Raw genomic sequence first — 13,064 nt, 5'->3', positions numbered from 1 at the left:
CGGTGGCACCTTTACCCTTTACCTCTCTTTCCTCCTTTCCATACTAAGCTGCAGATTTTGTTTCTGTAGAAGTGTGGACAGATGTTCCTGGCATCTTGTGTTTTTATAATGAAAATAATGTTAAATGGCCAAGTCAGTTTTTTGGTGTTCAATATTAGTCCAGGTATGAGTTAAATAATGACAAGTCTGGGCAACATAATGGGACCCTGTCTCTACAAAAATTAAAAAAATTACCCAGGTGTGGCTGGGCAGTGCCTCACGCCTGTAATCCCAGCACTTTCAGAGGCCGAGATGGGCAGATCATGAGGTCAGGAGATCGAGACCATCCTGGCTAACAAGGTGAAACCCCGTCTCTACTAAAAAGACAAAAATTAGCCGGGTGTGGTGGCGGGTGCCTGTAGTCCCAGCTACTTGGGAGGCTGAGGCAGGAGAATGGTGTGAACCTGGGAGGCGGAGCTTGCAGTGAGCTGAGATTGTGCCACTGCACTCCAGCCTGGGCAACACAGCGAGACTCCATCTCAAAAAAAAAAAAAAAGATTGCGCAGGTGTGGTGGCACATGCCTATAGTCCCAAGTAGCCAAGTCAGCTACTTGGCTGAGGCTGAGGCAAGAGGATCACTTGAGCCCCGGAGATTGAGGCTGCAATAAGCTGTGATGGCACCACTGCACTCCAGCCTGGATGACAGAATAAAATCTTGTCTGAAAATAGATAAATAAATAAAAATTAAATTTAAAAGTTAAATAATGGGCCGGGCGTAGTGGCTCACGTCTGTAATCCTAGCACTCTGGGAGATGGAGGTGGGTGGATCACATGAGGTCAGGAGTTTAAGAAGAGCCTGGCCAATATGGTAAAACCCTGTCTCTACTAAAAATACAAAAATTAGCTGGGCATGGTGGGGCATGCGTATAATCCCAGCTACCCAGGAGACTGAGGCAGGAGAATTGCTGAAACCGAAGAGGTGGAGGTTGCACTGAGCCAAGACTGCACCAGTGCACTCCAGCCTAAGTTACAGAGCGAGACTCTATCTCCAAAAAAAAAAAAAAAAAGTTAAATAATGTATATTGAGTACTTACGTATCAAGTCTATACTAGGTGCCATGCCTCATTTAAACATCACAACAAAACTATATGCTAGGTATCATTACCCTCATTTTATAGATGAAAGATTCAAATAGGTCAAATCCCTTTATCAAGGTCACTTTATCAGTACAAGACAGAAATAAAACTCAAATTCAAAAGGAGACAATTACTTGGGAAGCTAAAATCCTTCCATCAGCTGTGTACAGTGGGTCACACCTGTAATCCTAGCACTTTGGGAGGTCAAGGCAGGAAGATTGCTTGAGCGCAGGAATTTGAGAGAAGCCTGGGCAATATAGTGAGACCTTTTCTTTATTTTTTTAAAATTAAATAATTATTTTGAAAAATGAAAAAGAAAGAAAAATAACTCACTGGCAATTCAGGGACATCTTACAGTTTATCTGAGATGGACCATCTATGTTACCCGTTACTTCTTACCTGTCAGTTTAGTATAGGCTTCCATGTCGTCAATTGCTGTAGAAATGCGATACTTTTTTCCTCCAGCACCTGTAATCTCTATGTAGTCGTCTGCTTTGAGGAAAGCATCTGTAATCCTAAAAATCATTTTGCAAAAATTTATGTTTATGAGAAATTTTGAATATTTGCCTTACGTCTTACTTAAGGAAATCTTTCTACTTTAGGGAAATAAAATAATGAGGCACAATGTTCTAAAGACAACTGCTTCTCCACCGTACTAAATTTGTGCTTGGTGAGCTGGGAGCTGCCATGCTTACTGTGTTCCAGGCACTGCGGCAGGGCTTTGCATTTACCATCTTATTTAATCTTCCCAACAATAAGGTAGGTGTATTCAGCCCTCATTTCATAGATGCAGAAATGAAGTAAATTTTGATTTAACCAAGTTAGGAAGAAACAGTGCCAGGCTTTGAAACTAGATCTCTCTGAATTACAAAACGACAACAACAACAACAACAAAAACTCTTACCAAAGTATTAACATACAAATAGGAAAATGTATTCCAAGTAATCTGCTCATGACAAAGGATAGGTAAAAAATAGGAATGAAGATATACTTCCTCAACACAAATGTGAAAAAGAACATGAAAAGTTAATCAATTTAAGGCTATTTTAGCGACATGGAAGAAGTAACTTGACTCACACCCAGTGTTTGATAACTCCTCATGGAATCTTTGAGTCACGGACAGACCTGGCTGTACAGTTTTCTGCTATGGTTCTGACTGGGTCAGGAAGAGGTAAAATTCCTGCTGGTTTTACTGTTTGGTACTAATTTTGATAAATATTTGACAGGATACAAATAGACATTAATCTTAATCCTTAAAGTTAATTTTTGTCATTAATCTCAGAATTTAAATATTCATGTCCTACCTCCCATTCTCCTGATGAGAATGGTATGTAAGTGACTACCTGTGCTGAGGTCCTGAGTGATCTCAGCACTCCCGCTTCACGTCTGGCCTAAGCCAGCTCTTCTTCCCTTCATCTGCCCCTTTATCCACTTCCCTCCTTTTCCTCCAACTAAATTAACTTTATGCTAGATTTTTTCTTTAAGGAAACCATTTTCAATTTAATCACTTAATATTCACTTGAACTTATCTAGAAATGTCTAGTTGAGCCTAGTATGATACTCTAGCCAAGTATCAAGGAAAATTTTACAGGGAAATGACAATCAAGTTTCTTACATTGTATCAATAATGTTGCCAACTTTGTGTTGATAAGCTCTACGGTGTAAAGAGTTGCGAGTGTGGAACATGTCATACAGATTTCCAACTTCCTGCAGGAAAACATGAAGTAAATATTAATAGGATCAGATTATGTTAACCTTATTACAGACAAGTACATAGGACAAGGAAGGAAAAGGGATAGTGGCAGACAAGAGGGCTATGCATCAGGGCTTCTTCATTAACACCTTTGACCCCACTAAAAAATGAGGAGGCAGATTAGTAAAGCCATTTATTGGCTTGCAACTTTCATTCTTTTTTTTTTTTTTTTTAAAGACAAGGTCTTGCTATGTTGCTCAGGCTGGTCTTAAGTGATCTTCCCACCTCAGCCTTGCTGGGATAACATGCATCAGCCACTGTGCCCAGCTAACTTTCATTCTTTGCTTTTTTTTTGAGATGGAGTTTCACTCTGTTGCCCAGGCTGGAGTACAAGTCTTTCATTGCAAGAACTATCATTCTTTTTTTTTTTTTTTGAGATGGAGTCTCGCTCTGTTGTCCAGGCTGGAGTGTAGTGGCACCATCTCGGCTCACTGCAAGCTTTGCCTCCTGGGTTCACGCCATTCTCCCACCTCAGCCTCCCGAGTAGCTGGGACTACAGGCGCCCGCCGCCAAGCCCAGCTAATTTTTTGTATTTTTAGTAGAGACGGGGTTTTACTGTGTTAGCCAGAATGGTCTCGATCTCCTGACCTCGTGATCTGCCCGCCTCGGCCTCCCAAAGTGCTGGGATTACAGGCGTGAGCCACCGTGCCCGGCCAAGAACTTTCATTCTTAATAAACTAGGCCAGGTGCGATGGCTCATGCCTGTAACCCCAGCACTTTGGGAGGCCAAGGTGGGCAGATCACTTGAGGTCAGGAGTTCAAGACCAGCCTGGCCAACATGGTGAAACCCTGTCTCTACAAAAATACAAAAATTAGCCGGGCATGATGGCGGGTGCCTGTAATCCCAGCTACTAGGGAGGCTGAGGTGGGAGAATCGCTTGAACCCAGGAGGCGGAGGTTGCAGTGAGCTGAGATCACGCAATTGCACTCCAGCCTGGGCGACAGAGCAAGACTCCATCTCAAAGAAAAAAAAAAAAAAAAAACCCTAAAGTCTATCACATGCTCAAACTCTGTGACAGGTTCTGTTTTAGGTACCTTAAATTAAATATATATTTTAATCCTCCCAATAACTCTAGGAAATAGGTATTACTATTCTTATGTTCTTCATTCTTGACTTTTTTTTTTTTTAGACAGTCTCGGTCTGTCACCCAGGTTGGAATGAAGTGGCACACAATCTTGGCTCACTGCAACCTCCACCTCGCAGGTTCAAGCGATTCTTGTACCTCACCCTCCTGAGTAGCTGGGATTACAGGTGTATGCTACCATGCCTGGCTAATTTTTGTATTTTCAGTAGAGACAGGGTTTCAACACGTTGGCCAGGATGGTCTCAAACTCGTAAGCCCAAGAGATTTGCACACCTTGGCCTCACGAAGTAGTGGGATTACAGGTATGAACCACCATGCCTAGCCCTTCTTGACTTTCTATAGTATAGTACTATACTACTTTTTGATTACACGACTGCCATCTAACAGGGACCTAGTGATTTCAGTTGTTTAACTATAGTTGACCTTTAACAACACATGTTTGAACTGTAAGAGTTCACTTATACAGATTTTCTTGCCCCGCTGCCACCTCTGAGACACTAAGACCAACCCCTCCTCTTCCTGAGCCTACTTAATGCGAAGATGATGAGGATGAAGACCTTTATGATGATCCACTTCCACTTAATGAATAGTAAATAAATTTTCTCTGCCTTATGAATTTCTTTTTGTGTTTTTTTTTTTTTTTTTTGAGGTTGAGCCTTGCTCTGTCGCCCAGGCTGGAGTGCAGTGGCGCAATCTTGACTTACCACAACCCCTGCCTCCCGGGTTCAAGTGATTTTTCTGCCTCAGCCTCCCAAGTAGCTGGGATTACAGGCACTTGCCACTGTGCCCAGCTAATTTTTGTATTTTGAGTAGAGACGGAGTTTCACCATGTTGCCCAGGTTGGCCAGGCTGGTCTCAAACTCCTAACCTCAGGTGATCTGCCCACCTTGGCCTCCCAAAGTGCTGGGAATACAGGCATGAGCCACCGCGCCTGGCCTTGCCTTATGATTTTCTTAGTAACATTTTCTCTAGCTTACTTTATTGTAAGAATACAGTAGATGGGGCGTGGTGGCTCACACATGTAATACCAGCACTTTGGGAGGCAAAGGAGGGCAAGTCGCTTGAGGTCAGAAGTTCGAGACCAGCCTGGGGAACACAGCGAAACCCTGTCTCTACAAAAAAAATAGAAAAATTAGCCCGGTATAGTGGCATGTGCCTGTGGTCCCAGCTACTCGGGAAGCTTAAGTGGGAGATTTGCTTGAGCTGGGAAAGTGGAAGTTGCAGTGATCTGAGATCGCACCACTACACTCCAATCTGGGTGACAGAGTAAGGTCCTGTATCCAAAAAAAAAAAAAAAAAGAATATAGTATATGATACATGTAACATTCAAAATAGGCTGGGTGCAGTGGCTCACACCTATAATCATAGTACTTTAGGAGGCTGAGGTGGGTGGGTTGCTTGAGCCCAGGAGTTTGAGACCAGCCTGGGCAACACAGTGAAACCCCACCTCTATAAAATAAATTTCAGAATTAGCCAAGCATAGGCTTATAGTCCCAGCTACTCGGGAGGCAAAGGAGGAAGGATCAGTTGAGCCCAGGAAGTCAAGGCTACAGTGCACTATGATAGTGCCACTGTACTCCAGCCTGAGTGACAGAGCAAGACCCTATCTGGAAAGAAAACAAAAAACAAAAAAACATACAAAATGTGTGTAACTGGCCATTAAGGTTATCAATAAGGCTTCTGGTCAACAGGAGGCTATTTAGTTAAGTTTTTGGGAAGTCAAAAGTTATATGCAGGCCAGGTACAGTGGCTCACACCTATAATCCCAGCACTTTGGGAGGCCGAAGCGGGTGGATCACTTGAGGTCAGGAGTTCAAGACCAGCCTGGCCAACGTGGTGAAACCCCGTTTCTACTAAAAAGACAAAAATTAGCTGGGTGTGGTAGCATGCACCTGTAAACCTAGCTAGGCATGAGGCTGAGGCAGAAGAATCACTTGAACCCAGGAGGCAGAGCTTGCAGTGAGCCGAGATCGTGCCACTGCACCCCAGCCTAGGCAACAGAGGGAGACTCCGTCTCCAAAAAAAAAAAAGAAAAGTTATACAAGACTTTCAACTAGGATAGGGGGCAGCACCCCTAAACACCATTTTGTTCAGGTGTCAACTGTATAAAATTTTTCAACACTAATACAGTGATTAAAAATGAGACTCTGGGCCGGGCGCGGTGGCTCACGCCTGTAATCCCAGCACTTTAGGAGGCCGAGGCAGGCGGAGCATGAGGTCAAGAGATTGAGACCATCCTGGCTAACATGGTGAAACCCCGTCTCTACTAAAAATACAAAAAAAATTAGCCGGGCATAGTGGCGAGCACCTGTAGTCCCAGCTACTAGGGAGGCTGAGGCAGGAGAATGGCGTGAACCCGGGAGGTGGAGCTTGCAGTGAGCCAAGATCATGCCACTGCACTCTAGCCTGGGGAGACAGAGCGAGACTTCGTCTCAAAACGAAACAAAACAAAAAAACAAAAACAAAAAAACAAAAACAAAAAGACTCTGGAACCAAACTTTTTGGGTTGAAATTCCAACTCTACCACTTGTTAATTAGATGCCTTCTCTGTGCCTTAATTTGCTCGCCTGTCGAATGGAATAATAGTATCTATCTCACAGGGTTATACGGAATGAGTTGATCCATCCAAAGCACTTAAAATGATGCCTCATACAAGCCAGGCATGATAGTGTGCACCTGTAGTCCCAGCTACTTGGGAGGCTGAGGAGGGAGGATCACTTGAGCTCAAGAGTTCAAGACTAGCCTGGGCAACACAGTGAGACCCTATTTCAAAAAAAATGCAACCAACCAAACAAAAAAACCCCAAAACCAGTGTCTAACTCAAAACTTAATAAATGTCCATTTTAATTTTATTATTATTTAATAATGCAGTAGGAGGAAAGAGACTAAAGATATTTACAAATCCTAGGAATTAAGTAAAGAGATTGACAATTTACCAATTATTCCAAATTGTTAAATGGTTATTTCCAAATTTCAGACCAGGAACAACATTCTTCTTATTGCCTCCTCTGGCACAGCTTACCTTATCTCTAGCACAAATATGCAACTCATTGTCTACTTCACAGACACGGGCAAACTTAATAAAGCGCTTGTAATCAAAATTATTTTGGATTCCAAGATGATGGCAGTCCCTAGAAGGATTCCAAAGCAGAGAGATGAAATTTTTCAACAAGGAAGCTGTACCTTAAATAGTAATACTAAATTTATATAAATATTTTAGCCAACTTTTCAGAAGTGTTCAGTGCATACCTGGCAAAATAATCCCATTTGTCCACATCAATGCCATTTCTTTTGTTAGACACTATCTCATAAAGGAAGCTTTTGTTTTCAGGACGCCCTTTATACGGCCACTGGAAGGCAAGAAAACCCACTGGAAGTTTTAGGATAGGCACCAAATCTATTTATAAACAAAGCAAAGCAATTTTATTAATCTGTAAATTATAAACAGATACCTGACTGGGAATATGAGATAAACTAGAAGGTTCTATTCTTTCCTTCTTCCACTTCATTTCAAAACTAGTAGAAAGGGAAAATAAATGCTAAGGTATATGATACCCTATTGTTACCACATTTTCTTGTGCCACTGAAAAGATCTTAACGCTATTACATTTCCCAAAACCAACAACTTTTGTGTTTTCTTGGTTTATAAGTTTTTGAAAAATATAAAATCTAGCCCAGGCGTGGTGGCTCACGCCTGTAATCCCATCACTTTGGGAGGCCGAGGAGGGCGGATCAAGAGGTCAGGAGTTCAAAACCAGCCTGGCCAAGATGGTGAAACCCTGTCTCTACTAAAAATACAAAATTAGCTGGGCATGGTAGCAAGCGCCTGTACTCCCAGCTACTCGGGAGGCTGAGGCAGGAGAATCACCTGAACTCAGGAGGCGGAGGTTGCGGTGAGCTGAGGTTGTGCCACTGCCCTCTAGCCTGGGCAACAGAGCAAGACACTATCTCAAAAATAAATAAATAAATAATATAAAATCTAATAATAAACTAACAGTGCTTGAATTCATGCATTAAAACAGTACTATCTTTCAAAGTAGCTACACACCTAGTCTAAATAATATGCATTGTTAAATGTATTCTTTGAGCTCCATTTTTTTGGAAATAGGATATTTGCTACAAAACCCATCTCTATCTTATACTGTAAGTACACTTGTATATATTTGAGGAAACAGCCCTAAAAGTCTCGGGGGAAATTATTTCCCAACTTTATTTTTAATTAAAAAAATACAAAAGATCAAAAAGGAAACAAAACAGATTTTCCATTGAACCAGTTCAACTTTTTTGTAGATCTTCCTATATTTAAATATTTCAAATATGATTTTTTTTTTTAATTTGTAGACAGGATCTAGCTCTGTTGCCTAGGCTGGAGTGCAGTTGCACAATCACAGATCTCTGCAGCCTGCCTCAGCCTCCCAAGCATCTGAGACTACAGGCATGAGACAGGGTTTCAGTATGTTACCCAGGCTGATCTCAAACTCCTGGGCTCAAGTGATCCTCTCATCATGGCCTCCCAAAGTGCTGGGATTACAGTCATGAGCCACTGAACCTGGCCAAATATGTTCATTTTAATGGTTAAATAAAACCTACACATTTACATTCCAAACAAAGTTACTTTAGGCTTCTATATAAAATACTGCAGGCCAGGTATGGTGGCTCATACCTGTAATCCCAGCATTTTGGGAGGCCAAAGTGGGAGAATCACTTGAGCCCAGGAGTTCGAAACCAGCTTAGGCAACATAGTGAGACCACATCTCTAAAAAAATATTTTTTAAATGAATAAAATACTGCATATATATTCACTAAAAAAGAATGTATGGCCAGACGCGGTGGCTCACGCCTGTAATCCCACCACTTTGGGAGGCCGAGGCGGGTGGATCACCTGAGGTCAGGAGTTTGAGACCAGCCTGGGCAATATGGTGAAACCCTGTCTCTACTAAAAATACAAAAATTAGCCAAGCATGGTGGCACACACCTGTAATCCCAGCTACTCGGGAGGCTGAGGCAGAAGAATTGCTTAAGCCTGGGAGACAGAGGTTGCACTGCGCTGAGATCATGCCACTGTACTCCAACCCGGCCGACAGAGTAAGACTCTATCTCAAAAAAAAAAAAAAAAAAGAAAAAAAAAGAAAGAAAGAAAGAAAAGAATTTATGCCAAGCACAGTGGCTCACACCTGTAATCCCAGCACTTTCAGAGGCAGAGCTGGGCAGACCACTTGAGCTCAGGATTTGAAGACTAACCTGGGCAACGTGACAAAACTCCATCTCTACAAAAAATACAAAAATTAGCTGGGCATGGTAGTGCACGTTTGTGGTCCCAGCTACTCAGGAGGCTGAGGTAGGAGGATCGCTTGAGCCTAGGAGGTGGAAGTTGCAGTGAGCTGAGATTGCGCCACTGCACTCCAGCCTGTGTGACAGAGTAAGACCCTGTCTCAAAAAAGAATTTCTGTATATATATTTTTGGGAAGTAACTTCTAACTAATTCAGTTGAGAGCCAGAAAAAAATATAAGCCTTTTATTTTTTGCATTAAACAGCAGAAACATAGAACTCATATTTTATCATTTAGCCTCTAAAATAGCCAAATGTATAACTCAGAAGGAATCATGAAAAGGCTAGATGAAAAGCACCAGTTAAAATTAAGTTGTACATAAACTTACCAATAAATCTTTGACAGGTGGTTCAAGTGGTCCTACAATTTGTTCCTTGATAAAGCAAATATCTTCTTCGGGGATGAGACCATATTGTTCCATGACAGGCTTGATTCCATTAGAATTAATAAGGTGCTCAAACATCATAACTGAGCCTTGTTCATGCTAGGAAAAGTAAGCACAATATGATGTGTTAAAGATTCTAGCCCATTGGGGGCCCTGATTAACAAAATTATCCTCAATTCCAAGTAATTCTGAGATAAGGGTCTATTGCATATTAATTCTCTAGTTTCTAACCACAATCTTAGGAACATTTTTGAAAACCTGTCAGATTTTTCATGATTTTACTAGTCTACAAACCTTTTACAAAACTTATTATTTCATAAACATATTTAATGCATTTTATGATATAATCATTTATAGTATCTAAATGAATATTACAAGATCATGTAGATAGAATTACATTTTAATAAAATCATCACAAAATTGAATTTTATTTTTTCATCAGCCTTTGAACATGCGCAGTTATAAGCTCTGTTAGGCACTACCCTCTAGTGGTAAAAACGGGTAACTGCAAACTTGCCAGTAAAAAAAACCTCTCCCTTGAAATCTCAAATTGGGGGCCGGGCGCAGTGGCTCACGCCTGTAATCCCAGCACTTTGGGAGGCCGAGGCGGGCGGATCACGAGGTCAGGAGATCGAGACCATCCTGGCTAATATGGTGAAACCCCGTCTCTACTAAAAATACAAAAAATTAGCCGGGCGTGGTTGCAGGCACCTGTAGTCCCAGCTATTCGGGAGGCTGAGGCAGGAGAATGGCCTGAACCCGGGAGGTGGAGTTTGCAGTGAGCAGAGATCACGCCACTGCACTCCAGCCTGGGCGACAGAGCGAGACTCTGTCTCAAAAAAAAAAAAAAAAAAATCTCAAATTGGCCTGTTTGCTCATCTCTCTCTGCTCACTCATTCACAATGTAAAGGATCAAATGAACTCCTGAAGACATCTGCCCTTTCCTAGGTCCTACCAAAAACTAACTCAAGATGAAAAACAAAACCTGAATTGTCCTATAACTATTTTTTTTTTAAAGAGACAGGGAATCACTCTGTTGCCCTGGCTAGAGTCCAGTGGTGTGATCATGGGGTCACTGTAGCCTTGAACTCCTGGGCCCAAGTGATCCTCCCACTTCAGCCTCCCGAGTAGCTGAAACCACAGGTGCACACCACCCTACCCAGCTAATTTTTAAATTTTTTGTAGAGGCAGGGTCTTGATTTGTTGACCAAGTTGGTCTTGAACTCCTAGGCTCAAGTAATCCTCCTGTCTCAGCCTCCCAAAGTGGCGGGATTACAAGCACCTTGTCCTATAACTATTCTTCCCCCCCGCCCAGAAACAATTCTTGCTCCAGAAACTATTCTTAAAAACAGAATCAGGTCTGTCAGGGCTGGGTGCGGTGGCTCACACCTGTAATACCAGCATTTTGGGAGGCTGAGGTGGGCGAATCACTTGAGGTCAGGAGTCCAAGTTTGGCCAACATGGCAAAACCTCCTGTCTGCTAAAAAATACAAAAATTAGCCAGGCATGGTAGTGTGCACCTATAATCCCAGCTACTTGGGGGACTGAGGCAGGACAATCACTTGAATCCAGGAGGTGGAGGTTGCAGTGAGCCGAGATCGCCCTGCACTCCTGCCTCGGCGGGCAACAGAGTGAGACTCTGTCTCAAAAAAACAAAAACAAAAACAAAAACAAAAAAAATCCCACAAAAACAGAATCAGGCTGGGTGCAGTGGCTCACATTTGTAATCCCAGCATTTTTTTGAGAGGCAAAGGTGGGAGGATTGCTTGAGCCCAGGAGTTCAAGGCCAGCTTTGGCAACAAAGCAAGACTCTGTCCCTGCAAAAAGATAAAAAGATTGGCTGGGTATAGTGGCATGCGCCTGTGGTCCCAGCTACTTGGCAGACCAAGGCGGGAGGATTGCTTGAGCCCAGATGGTTGAGGCTGCAGTTAGCTATGTTCATGCCTGCACTCCAGCCTGGGCAACAGAGCAAGACCTTGTCTCCAAACAACAACAACAACAACAAACAAATTGGCCGGGCATAGTAGCTCACGCCTGTAATCCCAGCACTTTAGGAGGCAGAGGCAGGCAGATCATGAGGTCAGGAGATCGAGAGCATACTGGCCAACATGGTGACACCCCATCGCTACTAAAAATACAAAAATTAGCCAGGTGTGGTGGCATGCACCTGTAGTCCCAGCTACTCAGGAGGCTGAAGCAGGAGAAACACTTGAACTTGGGAGGCAGAGGTTGTGGTGAGCTGAGATCATGTCACTGCACTACAGGCTGGCAACAGAGTGAGACTCTGTCTCAAAAAAAACAAAAAACAAAAAACAAATTGAATCAAGATATATGTAATTACAAAGAGGAAAAATAGTAACTTTATAATGGAGAAATTTGACAGACAATGCCTTAATCAAGTAAGCAGAATTAATATCATTGGTATTGGCTCAACTAGGATTTATGTGCCTCCTGAGATGATACACTATGAAGGATGCATCACTTTTTTCTTTGGAGACAGAGTCTAGCTCTGTCACCCAGGCTGGAGTGCAGTGGCGTGATCTTGGCTCACTGCAACCTCCGCCTCCCGGGCTCAAGCAATTCTCCTTCCTCAGCCTCCCAAGTAGGCACGTGCCACCACACCTAGCTAATTTTTTGTGTTTGTTTTTTTTTTTTTCTTGCTCTTGTTGCCCAGGCTGGAGTGAAATGGCATGATCTTGGCTCACTGCAACCTCCGCTTCCTAGGTTCAGGTGATTCTCCTGCCTCAGCCTCCCGAGTAGCTGGGATTACAGGTGCCCACCACCATGCCCAGATAATTTTTATATTTTTAGTAGAGACAGGGTTTCGCCATATTGGCCAGGCTGGTCTCCAACTTCTGACCTCAGGTGATCCACCCACCTTGGCCTCCCAAAGTGCTGGGATTACAGACGTGAGCAACTGCGTCCGATCTGGACACATCACTTTTGTGGCATTCTACCAAAAATGCATAGCTTGAATCTATGAGGAAACATCACACTGAAACTCAAATTGAGGAACATTCCACAAAATAGCTCAGTTGCTCTTTAAAAAAATTACAAAGTCACTAACGATAAAGACTGAAGAATTGCTCCAGATCAAAAGAAACTAGAAAAATGGCAACTAAATGCAATGTGTAATTCTGGACCAGGGAAAAAAAGTTTTTTCCCCTTTTTCTATATGGACAATTGGTAAAATTTGAAAGTCTGAATTAGATAAGAGTACTGCATCAACATTAATTTACTGATTTTGATAATTATGCTATGGTTATGTAAGAAAATGTTGTTTTTAGGAAATACCCACTGAAGTATTTAGAAATAAAGTATTTCAACAATTTACGTTCTTTGAGAGACAGGGCTCTTGCTCTATCACCCAGGCTGGAGCTCAGTGGCGTATTCATA

At 42.5% G+C, this 13,064-nt stretch overlaps 1 protein-coding gene across 3 annotated transcripts in view; it reads right to left on the bottom strand.

Moving 5' to 3' along the window:
• Positions 1-13,064, bottom strand: part of SAMHD1 (SAM and HD domain containing deoxynucleoside triphosphate triphosphohydrolase 1) — a 61,428-nt gene that overhangs the window by 18,762 nt on the left and 29,602 nt on the right. For all 3 annotated transcript variants that reach the window (XM_030825201.1, XM_030825200.1, NM_001280119.1), the window contains 5 exon segments: positions 9,612-9,767; positions 7,203-7,303; positions 6,976-7,084; positions 2,731-2,822; positions 1,515-1,630 (listed from right to left, as the gene is read on the bottom strand). In XM_030825201.1, coding sequence (XP_030681061.1) covers positions 1,515-1,630; positions 2,731-2,822; positions 6,976-7,084; positions 7,203-7,303; positions 9,612-9,767 — 574 coding nt within the window.

The sequence above is a fragment of the Nomascus leucogenys genome, chromosome 13 (assembly GCF_006542625.1).
Source record: "Nomascus leucogenys isolate Asia chromosome 13, Asia_NLE_v1, whole genome shotgun sequence".
In the NCBI taxonomy this organism is placed as follows: Eukaryota; Metazoa; Chordata; class Mammalia; order Primates; family Hylobatidae; genus Nomascus; species Nomascus leucogenys.
This window is presented reverse-complemented; position numbering and strand designations above follow the sequence as displayed.